Genomic DNA, 23,717 nt, shown 5'->3' on the forward strand with positions numbered 1-23,717 from the left:
TCGTGACTTGGGGCTGGACGTAGGGGGAGGGACCCCCTTTTCCAGCTTCGGGAGCATACAGCTGGGTGGTAAAGGAATATTGGCCTGTGTGGACAGCAATGCCATGTGAGGAGTCTTCTCTGGGAGGGGACTCATCAAGTGCTCCCCACAAACGGACGGGCCCAAAATGGTCAGTGCAGGGGGTTCATAGGGAATTTTGTGTTGACCCCATGGCCACAGGTGCCCAGATTAAGCACTGTTTCTGGGTGTGTGTGAGGGTGTTACTGGATGAGATCAGCACTTGGACAGGTGGACCAGTAACACAGGTGACCCCCCCCAGTACAGGTGGGCCTCATCCATCCGCTGAGGGTCTGAATAGAACAGAAGGTGGAGGAAGGAGGGCTTTGCCCTTTTGCACCTGCCTCACCGTTGAGCTGGTCTCGTCTCATCTCCTGTCCTCGGATGGGGGTGATGCCATCGGTTCCCCAGGTTCTCAGGCCTTCGGACTTGGGGTGAGTCACACCACCCCGCTCCCTGGGTCCCCAGCCTGCGGACGGCAGCTCGTGGGACTTCTCAGCCTCCGTGACCGCATGAGCCGACCCCTCGTAACAAACCTCCCTGTCAGTGTACGTCCTATTCGTCCGTGTCTCTGCAGAACCCTGACTAGTACAGGGAGCTTGAAAAGCTGATGCTAAAGTTCAACTGGAAGAATAGACAAGTGGTCGTGCCTGGGAGACGGGGTGACTGCAGTGCCCACGCTGCCTTGTCTTGGGATCAGCCACAGGGGTGGGTGTGAACACGTGGAGCTGCTGCCCAGAAGGCACAGGAGAGATGGTTAGTGTCGTTACCATCACCACTACCAGGCTTTGGAAGGGGAGGCATCCTAACCGACTGTTTCATTAGGTGACAGTGACCGAAGCCATGCCTGTCACTGCAAGAATCCAAGAGGTGATCAGTAGCACAGAACAGGTAAGAGGAAGGCTCTTCTCAAGGCTGCTTGCCAGAAAATCTGGTGTGAGCCTCTCTCGTGCAAAACACCTATGTGAAACCCAGGTGGACGACACAGTTAAGTGTCAAATATGGCAAAGCCACCTCTGGACTTGAGGGGGGTACTTTCTGAGCATAGAAACACTCTAGGAAGTCACTGGCTGATAGCCGGCGGTGACTGTGTACCTGGAGATGTCCACTGTCTCCAAAGCCAAAAATCTACTGTCAGCAAAGTTAAAAGGGAGAAGAATGTCTGGAATGTATGTCGTAGGCCAAGGGTGGTAACCTGGTTACCTAACGACCACCTGCAAATGGATAGGAGCAATGCAGACAGGGAAAGGCATTCCAGAAGACCAGTAGACGGAGGTGGGTTGGCCGGCAGTCATGGGAATCGAATTCCCGCGTACAGAGACACCCGTTTTGCCCTGAGAGTTTGAGGATCTAACACTGGGATCCCTGCGTTGGCACTGGCAGGAGACGGGTGCCGGTGCACCGGAGGGGCTGCATCAGGCCCCTTCTGGGGGAACCAGAGGAGGAGGGGTCAGGAGCACAGGACCCCGCAGGTGGCACTGCCCTGCAGCCACACTGCAGGAGGTTCCTGAGGTCACCTCTGACCTGTGGGAGCCTCGTAGGCCCGGGGCCGGGCCAGCGGGGCTTCTCAGAGTGAAGCCTGGAATCACATCCAGGGTCGCAGAGCCAGGGGAGGTCAGGCCGGCCACCGCACAGCCACCCGCTGGAGCATACAGCTGTGTGAAATGGTAAGTTAGGACATGGCTAAAAATACGATCCTTTCTGGTTAACAAAATGTGTGTGTAAATGCATGTACATGTAAAATATATATTTACATGTAAGTGATTATACGTGTAAAAGACCTATTTTCAAAGTACAAGGAAAATACGGAAGGTTAAAAATGAATCCAAAGTGTTAAGAAATTATCTCTTTGGCAGGAATTCAGTTGATCGAGCTTTTCTTTTTGCTTCTCTTTATCTCACATTTTCTCTATGATGAATATGTATTAATTGTACCACGAAAATAAAGGAAAGAATAGCAGCTTCTGTGGTCAGATGGTGTGGGCGGCCTGTGGAGCATAAAGGTGCCAGTGAAATGGGTGATTGTGCAGCTTTAACAGCATGGAGAAAGCCCACTGCACATGCCTGTGTGAGAAAATCAGGGCGTGTAGCTGAACAGACAGCACACCTGGGGTCAGGATAAAGTGTACGAGCCCTCCTGCGTCTTACTGGGGGTTGTTCTGGGCCCTGAGTGTAAGGGGCGGGGCACCTTTGTAGTTACATTCTTTTGTGGGGGGGTACGCGGGCCTCTCACTGTTGTGGCCTCTCCCATTGCGGAGCACAGGCTCCAGACGTGCAGGCTCAGCGGCCATGGCTCACGGGCCCAGCCGCTCTGCGGCATGTGGGATCTTCCCGGACCGGGGCACGAACCCGTGTCCCCTGCATCAGCAGGCGGACTCCCAACCACTGCGCCACCAGCAAAGCCCTGTAGTTACATTTTAACACTTTTCTGAATTCCCCACAATGGAAATTGTCACAATAAGTCAGTACAAGAGTTAAATGTTGGAAAAAAAACAGCAAGGCCCTAATACAGAAATCAACAGAGGACATTCCCGGATAATTCACAAAAGGTGCAACACCATGGTGGCAGCGCCCATGGATCAATGTTCGACCTCAGTGCTGTTCAGATTAACATGGGAATGATTTCTGGTTTTCCTTAGAATTTTCTTTGTTTTCCTAATGTTTTACAATTAGCAAACATGCTTTTGATACTTGAAAGCAACACTATTTCTCAAGTAGAAGAAATAAAGTCGGACCAGTGGAGGGTGGACCCGGAATGCCGGGCTTTGTGCAGTTTTAAGCAAAAAAAGACCTGAGTGACACAGCATTTTTCAAATATTGGTGTTGGTCGCGTGGCACACGGGACAGGGACATCTGGGGCACCAGGGGTACACTGCCACTGCCAGGGGTGGGCCTAGCTGGCCGCTGAGAGCCACAGGTAGGTGGGCCTGGGAACGACCTGGTGACCACTTGGGTTTGCGGCAGAGGGGAAGAGAGGAGTAAAAACCAGCTCAGGCTTGGAAACTGACAGTCTCCCAGGAGAACGACCAAAATTCCTGAGGGGGAGATGCAGTACAGAAAGCAAAACAAACACACAAAGAAAAAAACGGGAGAGTGTCTGGGATGCGGAACCATCGGGTGGGGAGCCTGACCCTGTGTTGTATGCTGCAAAGGGACACTGAATCACACAGACGCAGCACATCTCCCAGGAAACTTCAGGCACTGCAAACTAGTGAGAGTCCCCTGACAGGTCTGTCAAGGGGTAACTTTAGCTGGGACGGGGAGGAATTCACTGGAGGCACAGAGAGTGGCACATTCACCCCAAAGGCCACCTGCATGACGTGGAGGGCGGGCATGAGCTTTGCGTGGCCAAGACAGCCCAGAGGAGAGCGGGTGCAGGGTGGTCCTCGTCCAAGGAGGAAAACTTACCCATCCAGCGAATAACTAGTAGGCGTCTTCCCCTTTGGGGAAGATCATGTGTTTGTACATAATATTAAATTTTGCAGTAGGCTGGGGGTTTGCAAAAACAGGTTCAGCTAAAAAAAAAAAAAAAATCCAGCTATTCTACTAACATTGCATGCTGATTTCTCTCGTTCAGTATGACCCTGGCGCAGGGGCTGTGTCACCGCTGTGCTGTCCCCTCCCCAGGTCCTTTCCTTCTTGGGACATGTATTGGAGTCATGGGGGTCAGCCAGGGCTTGGAGACATGAGGACATCCAGGGGACCCTGGGCTTTGACCTTAGGGTACACTCCCCAAGGAGGCCTGGTGTGGCATTCCTCTCTCAGATCCTCTGGACCCGGAGCATGCACCTGATGGGGGCCCTCAGTGTGGCCCCAGGAACAGCCAGGGGAGGCGACACCTTGGCTGTAGGTGGCCTCAGAGCCGGAGAGCGTAGCACCCATGCGTCCTTAGATTCTTCGTTTGTGCCAAGTCCAGTCCTTATTAGCTTGGTCTTGATGACCGTCTTGCACTGGTGAGGATGGGGTGATTCCAGCCTTGCTAAAATGTACGCTGCTGGCTGTTGCTCTCCCTGGCCCATCTCGGCACGTCCCCAGGTGAAGGTCCTCCCGACAATCGAGGAGGCACCTTCTCTGAGCAGATGCAACCAGGAAAGGCTCTGTCCCCAAAAGGCAGCAGCCACAGCCATGCTCCTCCTCACAGGGAGGCTCACTGTATCTGAGGACATTCCAGATGTCTGGAGTTCAGGAGCCGTCCGGCGACCGCAGAATTCAGGCGTGGAAGGAGCTGTAGAAAGGGGTCAGGCCCCCGTCACCCCGTCCACGGGAGGAACCAGAGAGATGCAGGTGGGGCAGGTGGCCCGCTACACCAGGGACCCCTCCCGCCCCTGGTGGAGGTGGGAGCCTGTGACCCACTGTGCGTCGGCCCAGGAGGTGGGACACGAAGGCGCCAGCCCATGGCTTCTGTGGCGGAAGATGGACTGCCTGCCCCCTCAGTGGCACATGATGAGGGTGGGCAGAACAGACAGAGACAGGGGTCTGCGTTCTGGGTGGTCTGCGATCGTCACTGCAGTCTGTAGCACATACGCCATTTCCCCCGCTCTGCCCCCGCCAATGCTGGGATGGAGGTGCCATCACCTCTGCTATGCAGACGAGGAGATAGAAACTTGGAGACCTCGCCCACGGGCACTGAGCTGCTGGTTTTCAGTTGCGGTGATGGAAGCTTGCGTTCCCAGCCTGGTCCTCTCACCTGTGCTGACTGCCACACGTGGTTCTGCCACACCAGGGTTCTTGTCCTCCTTAATCAATAGAAATTGACCAGAGGCCAGACAAGAAATTCACGCAAGGCTTTACTGGGGCTCCTGCTGCAGCAGCGGGACTGAGAAGTATCAGGCTCCCTTGCTTGCTCCCCGAGGTAGGGCAAGCTGGTTCCTTATAAGAGGTAAGGATAGGGGCGTGTCCAGGGGTCAGGCTGCAGGGGTGGCTGAGGTAGTTTGCCTACCCCTTAGGCGGTGCTGTGTGCAGCGGGCATGCGCAGTACCCTGCTTTTGCTCTGGGCTCTTCAGAAGCATCAGCTGGGCTTTCTGGTCTTTTTGTATCTTGTTGTCCATAAGCTTGTTTGCCCCAGCTGTTTGCATGCACACATTTATTTTCAGTCCCTTATAGTTTCTTTGTATTTCGTTGCTGGAGGAGAGGTGTGTCCAGGTGCAAGCCCTGCAGCAAAGGGTCCCAGGTCCCAACCCGTCTCAAATGTACCCGAGATGTGTTTTAATCAGGTGTGGTAAGGTGACAGACACAGAGACAACTGCCTTTGAAAGCAGGTGCCCGAAAAGCAGGAAGACAGAGAACCCTGCAAAGCCTGGAGTAAAGCTTGGAATCCTATCAGCGCCTGATTGCATCAAGATATGGGTTGCCCCCACCTGTGTGACAGACAGAAGGAAAATAAATTCTCTCTGAATAACAAAAACATCTCCCGAGCCTCACAGTTTTTCTTTACAATGATCATCATTTATTCCAAAATTACCAGGTGTGCCAGGAAACGATTTCACATAAGCCAAGAAAAACGATAGACATAAATCCATAGGTCACCAATATTGGAATGATTAGAATGAAACTTAAAATGTGATTAATATATTCAAGAAAATAAATTTTTTAAAATGGAGAATTTCATCAGAGAATTGAAATCTAAAGAAAAATAATCATGAAAATTCTAGAACTGAAATATAAAATAGCTGAAATGAACAACAGAATAGATGGTTTCAAAAGCAGATTACACACAGCAGAAGAGAGGATTAGTGAAATGGAAATTACGTAAGTAGAAAATACCCAGATGGAAACAAGGAGGGGAAAAAAGAAGTAAAATAGAGTATAGTATGAGGAACGTGAGCAATGGAATAGATGGTTTTAAAAGCAGATTACACACAGCAGAAGAGAGGATTAGTGAAATGGAAATTACGTAAGTAGAAAATACCCAGATGGAAACAAGGAGGGGAAAAAAAATGTGTAAAAATACAGAGGCATATAGGACATAGCAAAAATCTAACATGGGTGTAATTGGAATCCTAGAAAGAGATTTAAAAATTTTTAAAGTATCCAGGAAAAAAATTGTAGCTTAAACTTCAAAGTGCAACAAAACAGATAAAAAACAGACTTTTTCAACAGAAATGATGCAAAGAAGACCATGGAATGGGCCTTGAAATTGCTGAAGGGAAATGACTGACAGCTTCCAATTCTATCTTGGTTGCCGGCAGCGTGGCCACTCCCGTGGGGCCCTGCCCCCTCTCCAGCCGCCCAGCTGCTCCCACCTGTGTCCCACAACCAAGGGCAGCAGCCAGGCTGCAGGGTCCCTCGTGCACTCTACACTCGTCAAGCCCCCCACACCCTCTCATATCCCTACCTCGGGCGTCCACACCGAGGATTCCTGCAGCTGGGCAGGCCCCCAGCCAGGGCGAGGGGCGGGCTCCCTCCTCCAGGAGCCCCCATCTCTCCTCACAAGACCCCGGGGTCGACCCCCACTTCTCTCCCCGAGGGATGGGGAGGAGAAAAGCCACCTGCCCCCAGGACTCCCTGCAAGGAAGGCAGGTGTCTCTGCAGCCCCCGCCCCCCAGGCCTGCAGCCTGCACCTCGGCCTCGGGAGGGAGGCGCCCTCCAGCCTGGTGCTCCAGGTGGGGCCTGGGAGCCCACTACTCTGACTCGGGGGCCCAGCTGGGTGGGGAGCCCCACACCACGCCCGGGCAGCCTCTCCTCCTTCCCTCTATCGGGTGACAGGTGCGGGAGGGAGACAGCCGTCCAGCGTCCTCCGCATCTGCTCATCTGGGGCTGGCCTGGCTCTCTGCTCTGGACACTTCCCTCCTCTGTGTGGGTCGTGAGGCACTCTCGGGGCTCCCGGACCCCAGGTCTCTCCCGCGCCGGCTGCAGTGGGGTCCCCGCGCTGGTCCCCCTCCCTTGGGAGCCTGCAGGGGTCTGGGCGCCTGGGGTGGCGCTGGACGTCTGGTGCCCCGTGCACGTGTCAGGTCGGGTCAGGGGGCGGCCGGTGGCGCTTTTAAATATGTTCCGAGTCCTCCTCCCTCGGGTGTGGGCAGGACGCCCAGGTGGAGCTGGTGCAGGGACGGCACTGGCAGGTCAGTCAGCCAAGCCTCGCAGCTTCTGTCCTGCGGGTCCCGGCCCCCGACCCCCCTGTGAGGACGCTGTGGGGGCCGCTGGGTGAGGTGCTCAGGCCCCACCATGATTCTCGTGAGGGAGCTTGGAGGCAGAGCCCCTGGTTCCAGCCAAGTCTTCAGAGGACGCGGCCCTGGCCGACACTTTGGCCGTGAGCTCGGGAGACCCCGGGCCAGAACTGTCCCGCGAAGACTCTCCCAGACCCTTGACCCACAGAAACTGTGAGATGATAAAGGTTTGTCTTTTTTTTTTTTTTTTTTTTTGCTGTACACAGACCTCTCACTGCTGTGGCCTCTCCCGTTGCAGAGCACAGGCTCCGGACGTGCAGGCTCAGCGGCCATGGCTCACGGGCCCAGCCGCTCCGCGGCATGTGGGATCCTCCCGGACCGGGGGACGAACCCATGTCCCCTGCATCGGCAGGCGGACTCTCAACCACTGCGCCACCAGGGAAGCCCGGGTTTGTCATTTTAAGCTGCTAACTTTTGTGGTTATTTGTTAGGCAGCAATTGATAATTAGCATACAAAAAGTTGGCCAAAATGTGGAACAGTATTGAACTATGAGACAGTAATTTCATGGGACAATTTTGGGGATCAGTTTGCCCATGTGTAGTGTGTTGAGTGTAGGAATACTCTGCGCTCCAGTGATGCCCCTTGGGTCTTCCTTGGGGAACATCCATGTGTGCATGGGGGCACAAAGACAAGGGTCATCACTGCAGCAACCTCTGTTTCCTCAGCATGAGACCAGTGACCAAAATTCTGCTCTGTCCTTCCAACAAAAGACTATGTTGTCCTGACCATACGTGCACTGTCTTCTAGCTTAACCGGCTCGACTGCCCACGCCCTGCAGTGAGGGTGGCCACCTGCAGGGAGAGGCGATGATGAGCCACACATCGATGGGGCTCAGAGGCCAGCCAGGCACCCTCCCGTCATGACAGAGATCCACTGCAGATTTACAATACCCTCTTGTATCTCATTCCAGGAGTCTTGCAGTTCTGTTTCTACGTTCAGCATTTAATGCCATTTGGGATTTATTTTTAGAACAGGGTGAGGTTGGGGCTCAATTTACCCTTTTCCTCCTCTAAACGGAAACCCCAGCCCCACTGAAAAGTCTGTCTTTTCCACAATGATTGAGGCCTCTAAATTTCAGTGCATAGTTGGGTTTGTTTCTGGACTTCTGGTTTTATTCCACTTGTCCATCTGTCCCTGTACAAATACCACGTGGTTTAATGGATGTAATTTGATATAATACTTTGATATACAGAAGGGCAATTTTCCTCTTCTTTTAGAATTTTTAAAAAATAAATTTACTTATTTTTGGCTGCGTTGGGTCTTCATTGCTGCACATGGGCTTCCTCTAGTTGCGGCGAGCGGGGGCTACTCTTCGTTGTGGTGCGTGGGCTTCTCACTGCGGTGGCTTCTCTTGTTGCGGAGCACAGGCTCTAGGCGCACCGGCTTCAGTAGTTGTGGCACACGGGCTCAGTAGTTGTGGCTCGTGGGCTCTAGAGCACAGGCTCAGTAGTTGTGGTGCACGAGCTTAGTTGCTCCACGGCATGTGGGATCTTCCCGGACCAGGGCTCAAACCCGTGTCCCCTGCATTCGCAGGCGGATTCTTAACCACTGCGCCACCATGGAAGTCCTTTTTAGAATTTTCTTGACTATTCTTGTGCAGTATCTCTTCCAGATGACTTTAGGGTCAGCCTATCAAGTCACCTGAAAATCCTGTTGACATTTTGGTGGGGATTAAATCGACTTTACAAATTGACTCGTGAAGATTTTAAGTATTTACAACATTGTATTCAGGTGTGAATAGGGCATTTTCTGATTCAGTTAGAGCTCCTGTCAGTCCTACAGTCAAGGTTTAAGGGTTTTTGAAAAACGTGGTCTTGGGAATTCTCTGTTGGCCTAGCGGTTAGGATTCCGCACTTTCACTTCTCTGGCCCGGGTTCGATCCCTGTAACTGAGATCTCACAAGCCGCGCAGCCAAAAACAAACAAAAAAATCTGGTCTTGCATATTTCTTTTCAGGCTTATTCCCGGGGACCGCATGGGTGTTTCGGCGACCGTGAATGGCATCTGAAGATAACTGAGGGCGCGGGTGAGAGGGACACAGAAACGTGATGACACCGGTAACCACAGGTGGCACAAGTGACTGTCAGGGGGTGGGGAGACACGGGGGGGGGCCACACAACAGGGAGCGGGGTTGCATGGGGGCGTAAGGGCACCGCCACACAGAGGCCGAGGAGCCAGGAAGAGCCGCGGAGCCTGCCCCCAAGCCCGAAGGGAGGGGCGGGCGGTCCCGGGCGAGGGTCTCCACTCTCAACCTGCGCCGATTCGTCGCTGAGCTCTGCTTCTCAGACCCCGCCTGAGGCTCCGCCCACAACAAGGTAAGCCCACAGTCCCTCGTCCCGCCCACAAGGCCCTCAGGTCCCGCCCACCAACCCCTGCTCTCGCTCCGCAGGCCCCGCCCACAAACCGCGATACCGCCCATCTGTCCCCGCCCCCGCAGGCCGCTCAGCCGTTCCTCCTGCTGCTGGCGCGCTGGTGTTGCGGCCTGTAGGTCCCAAGTTCCGAGGCCTGGTGGCTGCGTCCCGGCCCGGAGGTCGCGTGTTCGAGTAGTCGCGTCTTTGCCGCGGCCCCAGAGCCCGTGCCCGTTCCGCGGGGCGCAACCGTGGCGGGCAGCGCCGTCCTGGCCCGCGCGGCGAATCTGCCGCTGGGAATCGGCGGGCTCAGCGGCGGCGGCCTCGCGAGAGTCTGGGCGGCGCGGACGCGGCTGCGGACGGGCCCGCAGACGGGCCCGGCGGACGCGCGGGCCGGCGGGCTGACTGGGACCGGGGCCGGCGGGCGGTGGCCCTGCCTCGAGCCGCCGGCATGACTGGCCGCGTGTGCCGCGGCTGCGGCGGCACCGACATCGAGCTGGATGCGGCGCGCGGCGACGCCGTGTGCACCGGCTGCGGCTCGGTGCTCGAGGACAACATCATCGTGTCCGAGGTGCAGTTCGTGGAGAACAGCGGCGGAGGCTCGTCGGCCGTGGGCCAGTTCGTGTCGCTGGACGGTGGGTCCCGGCGGGGCTGGAGGGGTGGAGGACTGGGTGGCCAGTGGCCTCCGTGCGTGTGCGGTTCTGGCTTTAGTAATGGAACTTACCGAAACAGGGGACAGGATGCGGCCTGGGGTCGGGGTCGTGGCCCATCCCCCTTAGTCGGCGCAGTCCCTTCGCTCCTTGGGGGGACAGTTGTTTGAATCTGGGGGTCGGGGACGTCAGCGCGTCCCCCTTCTCAGTCATCATAGTCGATTCAGCTCCTTTCGGGTTACAGTTGTATGAATTTAAACACATTTGGATTCGAGTAACACCACAGCGAGGATAGAGTTCCACAGCCCCACGCCTCCCCGCAGCGGCAGCTGCCCTCCGTCCCTGCAGTCTTGTTTTTCAGGAATGCCGCGTAAAGGGAACCAGCCCGTGGGCCACCTTCGGAGACTGGTATCTGTCCCTCAGCCCTGTGCCTTTGGGATTCGCCCAGGCTGTTGGGAGGATCTGGGCTCCTTCCTGTGCACGGCCCACGATTTGCTGAAGGACCTTTGGTTTGTTTCCAGTTGGGGGTGATTATGAATAGAGCTGCTAAAAACTTCGTGGGTGGCTTCTTCCGTGGACATAGGTTTTCATTTCTCTAGGGTGGTTACCCAGGAGTGGATGGTAGCTGTATGTTTAACTTTATAACAAACCACCAAGCGGATTTTCAATGTGGCCGCACCGTTTTGTATTCTCACTAATTGCTTCACCAGAACTTGAAGTTGTCTCTGTATTTATATATCTTTTGGGTGTGTTTTTAGTGTGTTGTGGTGCCTCATCTCCGTGTTAATGCATTTTCCTAATGCATAGTCATGTTAGACAGCATTTAATGTGCTTATTTGCCATCCCTTAATCCCCCTTGCTGAAATGTCTGTTCAAGTAGCTTTTTGCTCATTTTATATTCAGGTTGTTTGTTTCCTTACTGTTGAGTTTTGAGCATTCTTTAAATATTGTAGTTACAAGTCCTTTGTTAAATATGTGATTTGCAGAGCAGTTTAAAATTTTGATTAAAAGTTTTAAAATTTGATGCAGTCCACTTTATTGATTTTTTTCCTTTCATAGATTGTACTTTTCTCTTGTTGCAGAGCATGGGCTCTAGGCACGCAGGCTCAGTAGTTGTGGATCACGGGCTCTAGAGAACAGGCTCAGTAGTTGTGGCACATGGGCTTAGTTGCTTTACGGCATGTGGGATCTTCTCGGACCAGGGCTCGAACCCGTGTCCCCTGCATTGGCAGGCAGATTCTTAACCACTGTGCCACCAGGGAAGCCTCATATAATAAGTCTTGAAATCAGATGTTGTGATTCCGCCAGCTTTGCTCTTCCTTTTCAGAATTTAGTTATTGTAGTTCCCTTCCCTTTTCATTCAATTTTAGAATAAGTTTGTATATATTTACAAAAAACCTTGCTGGGGCTTTGACTGGAATTGCATTAAATCTCTTGATAAATCTGGACAGATTTGACATTTTTACTATATTGTGTTTTCCAATCCATGAGCACAGATGTCTCTCCATTCATTAGGTTTCCTTTGATCTTCCATCATGATTTGTAGTTTTCAGCATCTAGCTCCTGTACATATTTTAGACGTTTACCTAAGACCCAAATAGAGCTATTGTAAATAGTATTTTTCAAAAATTCAGTTTTCAGTTGTTCATGGCTGGCATATAGAAATATGGTTGATTTCTGTCATTGGCCTGTTTCCTGAGACCTTGCTAAACTTTAAACTTATTAGTTCTAGGAGTATTTTTTAAAATAGATTCCTTGGGATTCTTGATGTAGACAATCATATTATCTATAAATAGGGGCTGTTTTCTTTCTTTTGTTTCTGTTTCTTGCTTTTGAGCAGACATGCTTGCCTTCTTCCCAGTCTTAGAGGGAAGCATTCACTCTCCTCCCACGCAATGTGATGTTAGCTATAGGTTTTTAGTTGGTTTTTTTTTTTTGCGGTATGGGGCCTCTCACTGCTGTGGCCTCCCCCGTTGTGGAGCACAGGCTCTGGACGCGCAGGCCCAGCGGCCATGGCTCATGGGCCCAGCCGCTCTGTGGCATGTGGGATCTTCCGGGACCGGGGGACGAACCTGTATCCCCTGCATCGGCGGGCGGACTCCCAACCACTGTGCCACCAGGGTTGCCCAGCTATAGGTTTTTGATATTCTTCATCAATAAAGTTGAGGAAGTTCTCTTTCCACTCCTAGTTCGCTGAAAGTTTTTATCGTGAGTGGATGATGAGTTTTGTTTTTCTTCTTTGGTCTGTCAGTGTGGCTGGTTTTTGAATGTTCAGCGTGCTTTGCATTCCTGGGGTAAACCCACTTGATCATGGGGTATTATTCTTTGTATGTGTTGCTAAATTAGATTTGTTAATATTTTGTTGGGGATTCTTACATTTATGTTCATGTGGTATATTAGTGTGCAGTTTTCTTGTAATGTCTTTGTCTGGTTTTGATATCAAGGTAATGCGCCTCCTGGAATGAGTTGGGAAATGTTCCCTTCTCTTCCGTTTTCTGGAAGGGATTGTGTAGAACTGGTGTTATTTCTCCCTTGACTGTTTGGTGGAATCTACTAATGTAGCTATCTGGGCCTGGAGGTTTCTTTTTCAGAAGTTTTTAATTACAGGTTCAGTTTCTTTAATAGTTGTAGGTTTTATTTATATTTTAGAATATCTCTTTTGTGTCGGGTGAGTTTGTCGTTTTGAGGATTTGGTCCGTTTGATCTAAGTTGCTGAATTTATGCACGTAGAGTTGTTGGTCCTATCCCCGTATTCTTCGGAGGTCCGCAGGATCTGTAGTGATGTCTCATTTTCCTTTCAGATATTGGTGTTTTGTATCTTCTCTCTTTTTCCCTTGGTTTCTCCTGCTGGAAGTTTATCAATTTTTTTGATCTTTCCAAAGAACCAGTTTTGGGTTTCATTGCTTTTTTTCTCCTGTTCTCTGCATGGCACACGTCTTTGTGTTCTTTTTGTTGTTGTTGTCCTTGTTTTTTTCGTCCTTGTGTTCTTCCTGAGCAACTTCCTGGGACTGCTGTGGGAGAGTCTCCCTGGCGCTGTGTTTGCAGCTTTGTCACGTGTTGCCAAACTGCCCCCTCAGTCATCTAAGACTTTGATGCCTGTTGGGAAGAGAGTAACAACGACAGTAAGAAGGAATAATCATAGTAGCTGACACTTAGGGTTTCCCACGGGAGGCACTGTGCTGAGTGCATCCCTTGTACCTGGTGACAGCCTGTCCTCACTGCAGCCGACACAGCTGGGTGCAGAGGAGTCCTGGACCTGAGAGATGTGCTGCCACCTGTGGGCGGTGACGTTGGTCCCACGGCCTGTGAGCACAGGCTCAGAGCTGGGTGCCCTTTGGTGGTGTGATTTAAAGGTGGTGTGAACCTGGGCTCACTCTCTGGAGGGCCCCCAGGGAAGCGCTGCAGGCGTTGTGGGTTCTCAGCTCCTGTACAGAGGGCGGAGGGGGGGGGGGCGTCGCTGCCTCCCTGCCTCCCGCAGCCCCTCCCTCCCCTGGGTGGGTCCCTCCCAGACCCCTGGCCTCCTCCCTTCCCCGTCTCAAGAGCAGCCACCCTGGTTGTCGACTCTGGCTGCTGTCAGCCTCCCTGGTGCAGAGTGTGTGCCCAGCTGGCCCCCCAGCTCTTCCTTTGCTCCAGCCTCATCCTGGAAGCTGGGCCTTCTCTCTGGGGTGCCCTTGTGCAGGGCCCAAGGCCGCTGTCTTTCCTAAGCGTTCTTGCTTACTCTTTGAGAAGGAGTGGTGGATGGTTAGCTCCGCAGTTTACTTGAGAATATGTAAATTAAACGTCAGGGCCCTGTGGCCAGCGGCCCTGTCACCAGCTGGGCTTCTGACTGTGACCCAGGCCCAGGGTCCAGAGGCGAAGGAGCCCAGTCCCCCTGGGTCCCCTGGTAGATGTTTGAGGACCGGCAAAGTGTGAGTCCAGCGTCCCAGGCTGGACTCGCAGAGTGGTGGCAGCTAGGGTGGCGCTGGGGACGTCTGGGCTGTGTCTTTCTGTTGATGGGCAGCTGGGGAGGGGATGGGCGTGGCTGAGAGAAGGGACGGATGTGAGGACTGCAGAATGGCAAGGTGGTGGGCGGGGCTGGGGCAGCTGGGCCTTTGCAGGCCTGAGGAGGGTCCCGCTGGGTCATGGGGGAGGGGCTCACCAGAGCGTCAAGGAGCTCAGGGGCAGAGTAGGGCTTCCTGGCACAGGCCCACGCCAGCATCCTGTCCCTGGTGTCGGTGCTGAAGGTCTCGAGGACAGCAGGTCTTTCCCCTGGGTGTCCCCTGCAGTTGATGGTGCGCGGTGAGCCCACGGCCCCTCCCGGGAGCTGTACCTGCCGCTCCCCCAGGAGGAAGCCCAGAGGCAGAGGACCTGCTTCCCTGGGTCCTTCCCTTCTTCTTCCAGGGTGCACCCCCATGGGTTCCGTGACCACAGCTTTTAATCGCTGCAAACTTTGTCCCTGAAGTCAAGGTGTATGTAAGTGCTCGTGCTCTCGTGGTCATGAGTAATGAGGTGCTTTCCATGTGTAACACGATGAGGAAGGTTTGGTGCCCAGCTCTGGCGGGGGTGGAGCCTCTCTTGCTCACTGGGGCAGCTCCCTGGGTCCTAAAGAACAGCACACCCACCTGCCCTCTGCCTGGCTTGTGCCCTTCCTGGAGAGGGTTCTCTCAGGCACAGCCTACCAGGTGTCCTGGCCAAGCTCTGGTCCTGGAGTTTCGGAGGTTCTGCATCTCTGTTTCTCTCTTGTGGCCCCTCAGAGCCCCACTGAGTTTCTGCTGGAAGGGACCTGCTCTCAGGAAATGGCTGAGTTTTGTCCCGGAGGCACTTGGGTGAGAGAGGACTGTTGTTCCTAAAATGTCATTTGCTGCTTTTATCACCTGCCATGCTGCATGCTGTGTGGTTTCCATAATCAGACTTTTAATCGTGACAGAACAGGCTCTTCAGTAGCTGTGTCTGGTTGAGAGAAGTTTAGGCTGCTGCCACTGTTTAGTTATTGGTTCACCAACGGCAGGAGGTCTGTGTCCAGCCACGTCCCCATGCCTGGGGCTCAGTGTGGACTTGCTGAGTGTCTTTCGGGTGCCTTAGGGGAGTTATGCCCACATCCGAGCTCAGGTCGAGGGGCCACTGGATTTCCCTTCCGTCCTGGAACCGCCCAGCTGGACCTCGTGCAGTTGTCCCCGCTTAAAAGGAGTTTCACAGCAGTGACGGAAACCCCTCACTTTAAATAAAATGAATGCAGACTTAGGAAAGGTTTTGCTTTCCCGTGTGGGAGGGATCCCTGAGTGAAATGGAGGGCGGTGCTGTGTGCTGCTTTTCTGTTTGTGGTCGTGGGTGTTGGTGTTGCTGGCTTTGTCCTCAGTGCTCAGAGTGGCCGAGAAGCCCCCCCCCCCGCCCCCCCACCAAGTTGCAGGGGTCAGGCCTTTGCACCTTCTTGCTTTTGCAGCCACAACTGGGAGGGGCACAGGTGCATCTGGGTGGAATTTCCGGCCCCTCCCCTGCTGTCCACAAGGGGGCAGTCTTGGCCCGGCTGTGCTGACAAAAAACTGCAACTTCTACTTGTTAGATGCAGCTGGTTATATCTTGTTTGTTACAGGATCTTGTTATAGAAAACATCCAATGCTTTTAGAAGTAGAGGGAATAATATGAAGGGCGTCTGGAAGCCAAGCACACGGAGCATTGATGGTTTGGGTAAGCGGTGGTAACACCGAGCGTTGATGGTTTGGGGCAGCGGTGGTGGTGCTCAAGCCTTCTTTCACCCTTCAGGGGACCCTGGCCCCGTGGTGGTAGCTGTTTGAGATTTGCTGAATAAGCACTTTTCGTAGGCTCCACCACTGCTTTCCAGATGTTCTCTACTGTAACCAAACCCCCAGTGGGTCGTCTTTGTTGAGTAAAGAACGTGCGTCCATTGGGTAAAGCAGGTTTTGACCTCCGCCCCCTCCCTTCCCCCAGCTGGCTGGACCCAGGAAGGCACCTTCCTTGCCAGGACTTAGTCCCTGTTGCTCCTGGGAGCACGTGAGGGACTGAGGCTACGTACAGGGACCTTGGGGAGCACCAGGGTGGTGTGTGTGTGTATATGTGAGTGTGTGTGAGTGTGCATGGGGACAGCAAGCATCAGCTCCCAGAGCAGGTGGGGCCGGAGCAGCCCCAGAAGGGGTGACTGGGGCGTTGGGGAGAGACAGGGAAGGACAGCACAGCAGCAGGAAATAGAGGTCCTGGAAGTGCACGGGGTGTGGGGGGGCGTGCAGAGAGTGCGGGGGGGTGGTGAGGGGAGAGGGGCAGGGGAGGGTGTGACCTCTCAAGGTCTTGCAGTGCATTTAACGCTCACCCAGAACGAGTCTCCACTCTTACTTAGCAGCATCTTTGTGTGACCTGTCCTGGTCGCTTCCCATCTGGGTCTAAGCAGGGAGAGGTGGCTGGGAGGAAGGCCACCCAGGGTCCTTGTGCCTGGAAGGTGGGGTTTCAGGGGATTTATACCTTCACATTGTCCTTTTTCTAATGCAACATTATTGTAATTGCTTAAAACACGTGCTGATTTCCGTTAAAACAATATGGTGATTTTTTTTTCCTTTTTCTCAAATAAAAGTTGGGCAGCACTGGACACAGGTCAAAATGTGGCTGTCCTCGTCGGGTGACTGAGGGATTGTGGTCTTCTTCAGTGGGTCCTGTGTCTAAAAGATCACAAATATAAAAATTCTAAAGTTTATAAAAGCTGCCCGTTTATAAAAGCTGCCACAAAATAAGGGGGTACAAGATGCAGACCCCCAGGCTCAGGCCGGTGAGCTCGTGTCAGGCTTCTGCAGAGTCAGAGGTAACACTGGAGTGTTGGAAGCTCCTCATTTCTGGGCCGGGTGGACAGGTCTCCCCTGGGCCCTGCACTGCTCCTGGCTCCTCTCCAGGCCCCCAGTGTGCCCTGCCTGGCCCTCTCTCTCCTCGCCCTCTATAGCCAGCTTCTTGAAGACACTAAGTTTGTGGTAACTTGTCAGGGCAGTGATAGAAAACCAACACACCCAGGGTGACAGCAAAACCTTCCCCAGGCACTGCCACCTGTCCCCAGGCTCCACATCCTCCTGTGAGAGAGCCCTGGGCTTCCTGCCAGTCCCCACTGGGGCCGGCGCTTAGACCCCACTGTCGGACCACAGGAGTTGGTGGGGGTCACTGCCCAGCCCTGGGCCTCAGCCCCAAGGAAGCTGCTGAGGCGGGGACGCTGGGTGCTGGGGCCACCGGCCAGCCAGCCCCCTGCTGTGCTCCCGGCTACTTCCACCTACTCGTAGCCCACTAACTGCCCAGCCAGGCCTACTTGTTGCTCATTTCAAAGTCTTCTTAGCCAATCTTATTTCTTTTTTTCCCAGCTGAACTTTAGAATCATTTTGCTGAGATCTTTAAAGAATCTCGTTAGTACTCGTTTGGGATTTGGTTGCAGTCCCAGAGAAGCTGAAGGCCGACTTGTTCTCCGCTGTCTGTGCTGGTAGCTGGCCTTTGGATGACCCAGAGGTCCCTACTGGCCCCAGGAGGTGGGCCGTGTGTTTTCCTCAGGGGCCTATTCTCGGACTTCAGTGATCTGGCTTCCCAGATCCCTGTCACTTCTGAGTTTCCATTTCATCCTCCAGCAGGCCCTGCACCCTTACCTCCCCCACGAGGCTAACAGTGTGAGGTCGTGTTCCCTAACTTCAGGAGCCTCTAATCCTTTGCACTGTACTTTGTAACAGACACACTGGCCTGTGGGATGCGCAGCGCTTCCCGCCCCCTGGCCTGTGCTTGGCCGCCTGCGCCCCTCACTTTAGCGCGGTGCTCGTTTGAAGATCGTGCTTCAACGCTGGGGTTTGTAAGTCTGGTGAACAATCCGGGTGTCCACCTGGCTGTCTTCACAGGGTATCAGGGCAGAAGTCCCCGCCCTGAAGCCCTGCAGAGTGGAGTACGTGAGACGTCCTGGGGAGGCTTGGAGCTGGTGGGAAGTTCAAAACAGAGCGCCCCTAGGTGCAGCTACGGCTACGCTTTGGGTCCAGGGCTTCCTAGGCTGCCGCTCTGTGAGCGGGCAGCACACAGATGGGTGGAGGTGCAGGCGTCTCTTGCAGACTGGCTCCTGCCCTCCGAGAGCCCACCTCCGCCCCTCCCCCCACCCCCGGGAGATGGATGCGATCATAAATGTGAATTGGCTGGCCCAGGGCCCGCAGAGGGCCAAGGTTAGGGGCCGGGCCGGGCCGGGCCGGGCCTGGGCTGTAGTTTGGAGAGCTGTGTGACAGTCTATTCTGGGACATGGTTAGAGAATGTAGATGGGCATGGTCCTCGCCCTCGGCTCCAGGTCAAGGCCACGACCCTGTTAGCAGGGCAGAGGTGGGAGTGGTGCTGCGGGATGCTCGCTGCTGCTTCCTGCCCCGATCCTGCTCCAGAGACACTGATGCAACGAAATGGCTGTTCACACAGATCTCTGCTCATGAGTCTCATTTGTGTCTCTAGGTGCCGGCAAAACCCCGACCCTGGGCGGCGGCTTCCACGTGAACCTGGGAAAGGAGTCAAGAGCACAGACCCTGCAGAACGGTACTTCCCGCCGTGGGTGCTGCTGGAAGAGGGTGGGCTCCTGAGGCGGGACAGGGATGTGGGACGAAGGATAGGAGTGACAGCCTGCCGTGACCCCCCCCATCCTTGTCACCAAGCCAGTGCAGGCCCCACTTCTGGGAGGACTTGTTGGCGGAGTCCCCTCCCCGGGTCGTCAGGACCCTGCCTGTGTGCCCTCCAGTGCCCTGGGCCTCCTGCAGGGGCTCTCTGCCAGGGCTACTCTGAGGTCTCTGGACCCTAACGGGCCCACACCTGTTTGTTACAGTTTCAGTCGCGATAAGCACAGGAAAAACAAATTTATAGCAGTTTGATGTGTGGTGCCATTTTTGTTGTATTTTGTAACCGTCCCAGTCCACATCAGATTGGAGAAATGTCTGTTCAAACCTTGGCCTGTTTTTAATTGGGTTATTTGTCTTCTTATTGAATTGTAAAAATTCTTCATGTGTTTTAGATACAAGTCTCTCTTATCCGTTATATGATTTGCAGAAAATTTTCACCCATTCTGTGGGTTTTTTTCACTCTTGATGGTATGCTTTGAAGCACAAAGGTTTTTAATTTTGATGATGTGCCGTATGTTTACTCCTTTGTTGCCTGTGCTTTTTGTGTCATAAGAAAGATTGCCTGATTCAATCCAAATTGCAAAGATTTATGCTTATGTTTCCTTCTGAGTGTTATGGATTTAGCTCTTAGGTTGAGGTTTTGATCCACTCTGAGTTAGTTTTTGTGTCTAGTGTAAGGTAAGGGCCCTACTTCACTCTTTTGCATGTGGATATCCAGCTTTCTCAGCATCATTTGCTGAACAGACTGTATTCAGTTGGCACCCTGGTCAAAAGTCAGTTGACCATAAACGTGAGGGTTTGGATTCTCCCCTCTGTTCCATTGGTCTGTGTCTGCCGTTTTGCTAGTATCACACTGTTTTGGTTACTGCATCTTTGTAGCAAGTTCTGAAATCAGGAAGTGTGAGTCCTCCCAATTTGTTCTTCATTTTGAACATTGTTTTGTTGACTATTCTGAGTCCCTTGAATTTATATATGAATTTTAGGTTCAGTGTGTCAGTTTCTGCAAAGCAGCCAACTGGGATTTTAATAGGGATTACATTGACTCTGTAGATCCATTCGGGGAGTATTGCCGTCTTAACAAGACGAAGTCTTCTGAAACCTGAACGTGGAATGTCTTTCCATTGATTTAGGTCTTCCATAATTTGTTTCAACAATTTTTATGGTTTTCAGAGTATAAGTTGTACATTTCTGTGCTAAATTTATTCCTAAGTATTTTATTCTTTTTGAATATTGTAAATTGAATTGCTTTTTTCATTTCATTTTTTGGTTGTTTGTTGCCAGTGTATAGAAATATGAGAGGTATTTGTATATTGATCTTGTATCCTGTAGCCCTTGAAAAACCCACATATTATAATAGTTTTTTTAGTGGATTCCTGAGAATTTTCTATATATAAGATCACGACATCTGAAAATAGATAGAGTTTTGCTATACTTTCCAATCTAGACACCTTTTTTTTTTTTTTTGCGGTACGCGGGCCTCTCACTGCTGCGGCCTCTCCCGTTGCGGAGCACAGGCTCCGGACGCGCAGGCTCAGTGGCCATGGCTCATGGGCCCAGCCGCTCCGCGGCATGTGGGATCCTCCCGGACTGGGGCACGAACCCATGTCCCCTGCATCGGCAGGTGGACTCTCAACCACTGCCCCACCAGGGCAGCGCTAGACACCTTTTAATTTTCTTCCCTGATAGCCCTGGCTAGAACCTCCAGCACCACGGTGAATCCAGGTGTCTTATTCCTGATTTCAGGGGAAGCGTCCAGTCTCTCACCATTAAGTGTGATGTTGGCTGTGGTCAGCTCAGGCAGGGACACCCTCTGCTGGGACCTTTCAGACACTCTGTGAGGACGCTGTCAGGGATGTTATGGCACATAAGAGTGCCTCTGTATTGGGTGTGTCCCTAAGCCCCACGATCTTCACTTGCACGCTGGGAAGATGGGCTTGGTGAGGTCCAGCATCCTTACCTATATGCTGGTCACCTTCTCCTTGGCTCCCGAGGACCCACCTCCTGTTGCTGCTGTGGATGGGAGTGGCCAACACAGACTCGGCCAGCAACTCCCCAGTCCAGTAGGGCTGACACCCACGTCGGCTGACTACCGTGAGGGCAGGTGGTGGGCTTCTACTTATGACTCGCATCAAAGTGTTTTCCATTTTCCATTGAGCTGTTTCCTTTGACCCCGTGGGTTTATTAGTGTTGTTGACTCTTCCAGCTCGAGTCTTCTGTGTTTAGAGCTCAGACTCTGTTGGATTTCGGTCTTTTGAAATGATTTGACGCTTGCGTTATGGCCCAACATATGGTCAATTACAGTCAGTTCGGGCACTTGAAAATATTTTTCTGCAAAAAGTGGGGTGTTCTGTACATGTCACTTGGGTCAGATTTCCTCCCAGTGCTCACTGATTTTGGTTCTGCTTGTCTGTCTGTCACTGAAAGGGCATATTAAGATCTCCATGATGATTGTGGATTTGTCCATTTCTCCCCATAGTTTTGTTGCTCTTTTGTTTTGCCTGTTTTAAGACTATGTGTATACAAGTTTAGCGCATACAAACTTATTTATTTATTTAGGCCGTGCTGTGCAGCTTGCAGGATCTCAGTTCCCCAACCAGGGATTGAACCCAGGCCACGGTGGTGAAAGCCCGGAATCCTAACCATTAGACCACCAGGGAACTCCTTAGTGAACACAAATTCACAATTATTCCTGGCTGGTAGCCTGAGCCTCCATTGCTAAAGTAGTGCTCTGGCCTTCAATCCCACTTGTATTGGCCTAGTTCCACCTGCTTTCTTCTAGCTGGTGCTATCACATAATCTTTCTTTTTCTCTGTGGCTGACTTTAAGATCTTCTGCACATGAAGAAGTTTATTCCCTATAGAGAATGTATCTATTTCCGGACTTCCCTGGTGGCGCAGTGGTTGAGAGTCCGCCTGCCGATGCAGGGGACACGGGTTCGTGCCCCGGTCCGGGAAAATCCCACATGCCGTGGAGCGGCTGGGCCCGTGAGCCATGGCCACTGAGCCTGCGCGTCCAGAGCCTGTGCTCTGCAACGGGAGAGGCCACAACAGTTAGAGGCCCGCGTACAGCAAAAAAAAAAAAAAAAAAAGAATCCACCTGCCAATGCAGGTGACACGGGTTCGAGCCCTGGTCTGGGAATATCCCACATGCTGCGGAACAGCTAAGCCCATGCACCACAGCTGCTGAGCCTGAGCTCTAGAGCCTGCAAGCCACAACTGCTGAGCCCATGTGCCACAACTACTGAGCCCATGTGCCACAACTACTGAAACCCGCACACCTAGAGCCTGTGCTCGGCAACAAGAGATGCCACTGCAATGAGAAGCCTGCGCACCACAACGAAGAGTAGCCCCCGCTTGCCGCAACTAGAGACAGCCTGCACACAGCAACGAAGACCCAACACAGCCATAAATGAATGAATGAATGAATGAATAAATGAATAAATAAATAAATAAAAATAAAATAAATGGAAAAAAAAACAAAAAGAACGTATATATTTCCAAAAACCTAGAATAGGTGGTACATGGGACTCAAATCAGTTGTAGTTGTAAACAGCAGCATTCATGCAGACATATTCATGGCAGTAAAACTGGAAACTAGCAATAAAGAAAGAGAAATAACCCACCTAATTTAAAAAAAACTTTAAATAGCCCTTGGTTTAAGTACAAAATCAAAGCAGAACTCACGGACTCCTCGGAACGGGCTCGGTAAGGTCTGAGGCCGAGGTGGAGCCCACTCAGCTGTTTGGGGAAGCCCAGAGCCCTGGGGAGCAGCCTAGTCTGTCTTCCTCCTCACACCTTTCCCGGGGGCTCCTGCCTGGGGTCAGCGGTCAGTGGCCTGGCCCCTGAGGAGGGTCTGGCCCTCCCTCCGCCCACCGTGGCAGGTGTCCTCTCCTGTCTTCGGCTGCCTCCCCCGGTGTTATCGTCCTGTCTCTGTGTGGGTGGGGGCCGCAGGGACCGAGGGGGGCCATCTCTCCACAAGGCGCCTCTTTTCTCTGGACCGGACCGGAGCTGGCCTGTTGTCCTCCCCTGGGGAAGACTCCTGTCTTTTCACTTCCCACCACCTGCCCCCAGTCTGTTGGGTTGGGTTGAAATCTATAGATTTAAGTTCAGCTGTTACTATTTGTGTTAGGTTTTGGGTGCCTTTCTTAGAAAACAAGAGAGTTGGGAGAGGAACAGACGGCTTGGATTGTGACTCCGTTCACGCGGGGGTCTGCGCCTCCTGGCCCCCCTCCCTCCCTGGAGGTGTGGTGCCCGTGCAGGTCCCTCTCTTGGGCCTCTCTGGTTTATTGGGAACGTGCTCAGGTCCCAACTGAGGTGCAGCTCAGTGAGAGAGAAGCCCTGGACTCTGTCTTCCCTCTGGGTGCCTGGGAGGGGCTGGAGCGGGCGCCCCACTTAGCGTGGAAAGGGCATCCTGGGCGCCAGGGAGGGGATTTGGTCCAATCTGAGTTTCCGTCTCACTCTCTTTTTCTTTCTTAACTTGGACCTTTTGGGGTTTTCTCTCTATCTTTGAAGTTCTGAAATGCCTCTAGGCTGGAGCATTGGTCACTGACTTGATGAGCCCTTTCACATGGGAGACATTTCTCAGGGAAACTTCTTATTCTGTTCTTTTGGTTTGTCTGTTTTTCTTGGTATAACGTATGTATAGTAAAGTGCGTAAAATATACCAGCCTTAAGTGAATTGCTTGATTAATGTGTATGACTTAAGGCCTGGGCTCAGATCATGGTTGAGCATGTTTCTTTTACCCCAGGAAGCTCCCCACTGTCGATTAGTTTTACTTGGTTTTCTACTTCAGACAATGACAATCACAGAGAATGTCCTTTTGGTGTGTGTATATCAGCAGTTTGTTTACTGCCATGTAGGATTTCATTTGTGAATATACCACAACTTATTTATCTGCTTTTCCTATCCATGG

At 52.7% G+C, this 23,717-nt stretch overlaps 1 protein-coding gene across 4 annotated transcripts in view; it reads left to right on the top strand.

The window, feature by feature from the left end:
• The first annotated feature begins 9,933 nt into the window (after window positions 1–9,933).
• The window catches only part of BRF1 (BRF1 RNA polymerase III transcription initiation factor subunit), a 71,490-nt gene continuing 57,706 nt past the window's right edge, over window positions 9,934–23,717 (top strand). For all 4 annotated transcript variants that reach the window (XM_060095530.1, XM_060095531.1, XM_060095532.1 and 1 more), the window contains exons 1-2: window positions 9,934–10,202; window positions 18,648–18,728. In XM_060095530.1, the coding sequence (XP_059951513.1) occupies window positions 10,019–10,202; window positions 18,648–18,728 (265 nt within the window). In that variant the 5' untranslated portion in view covers window positions 9,934–10,018. The remainder of the gene's footprint in view (window positions 10,203–18,647; window positions 18,729–23,717) is intronic.

Source organism: Mesoplodon densirostris, chromosome 4, assembly GCF_025265405.1.
Source record: "Mesoplodon densirostris isolate mMesDen1 chromosome 4, mMesDen1 primary haplotype, whole genome shotgun sequence".
Classification (NCBI taxonomy): domain Eukaryota; kingdom Metazoa; phylum Chordata; class Mammalia; order Artiodactyla; family Ziphiidae; genus Mesoplodon; species Mesoplodon densirostris.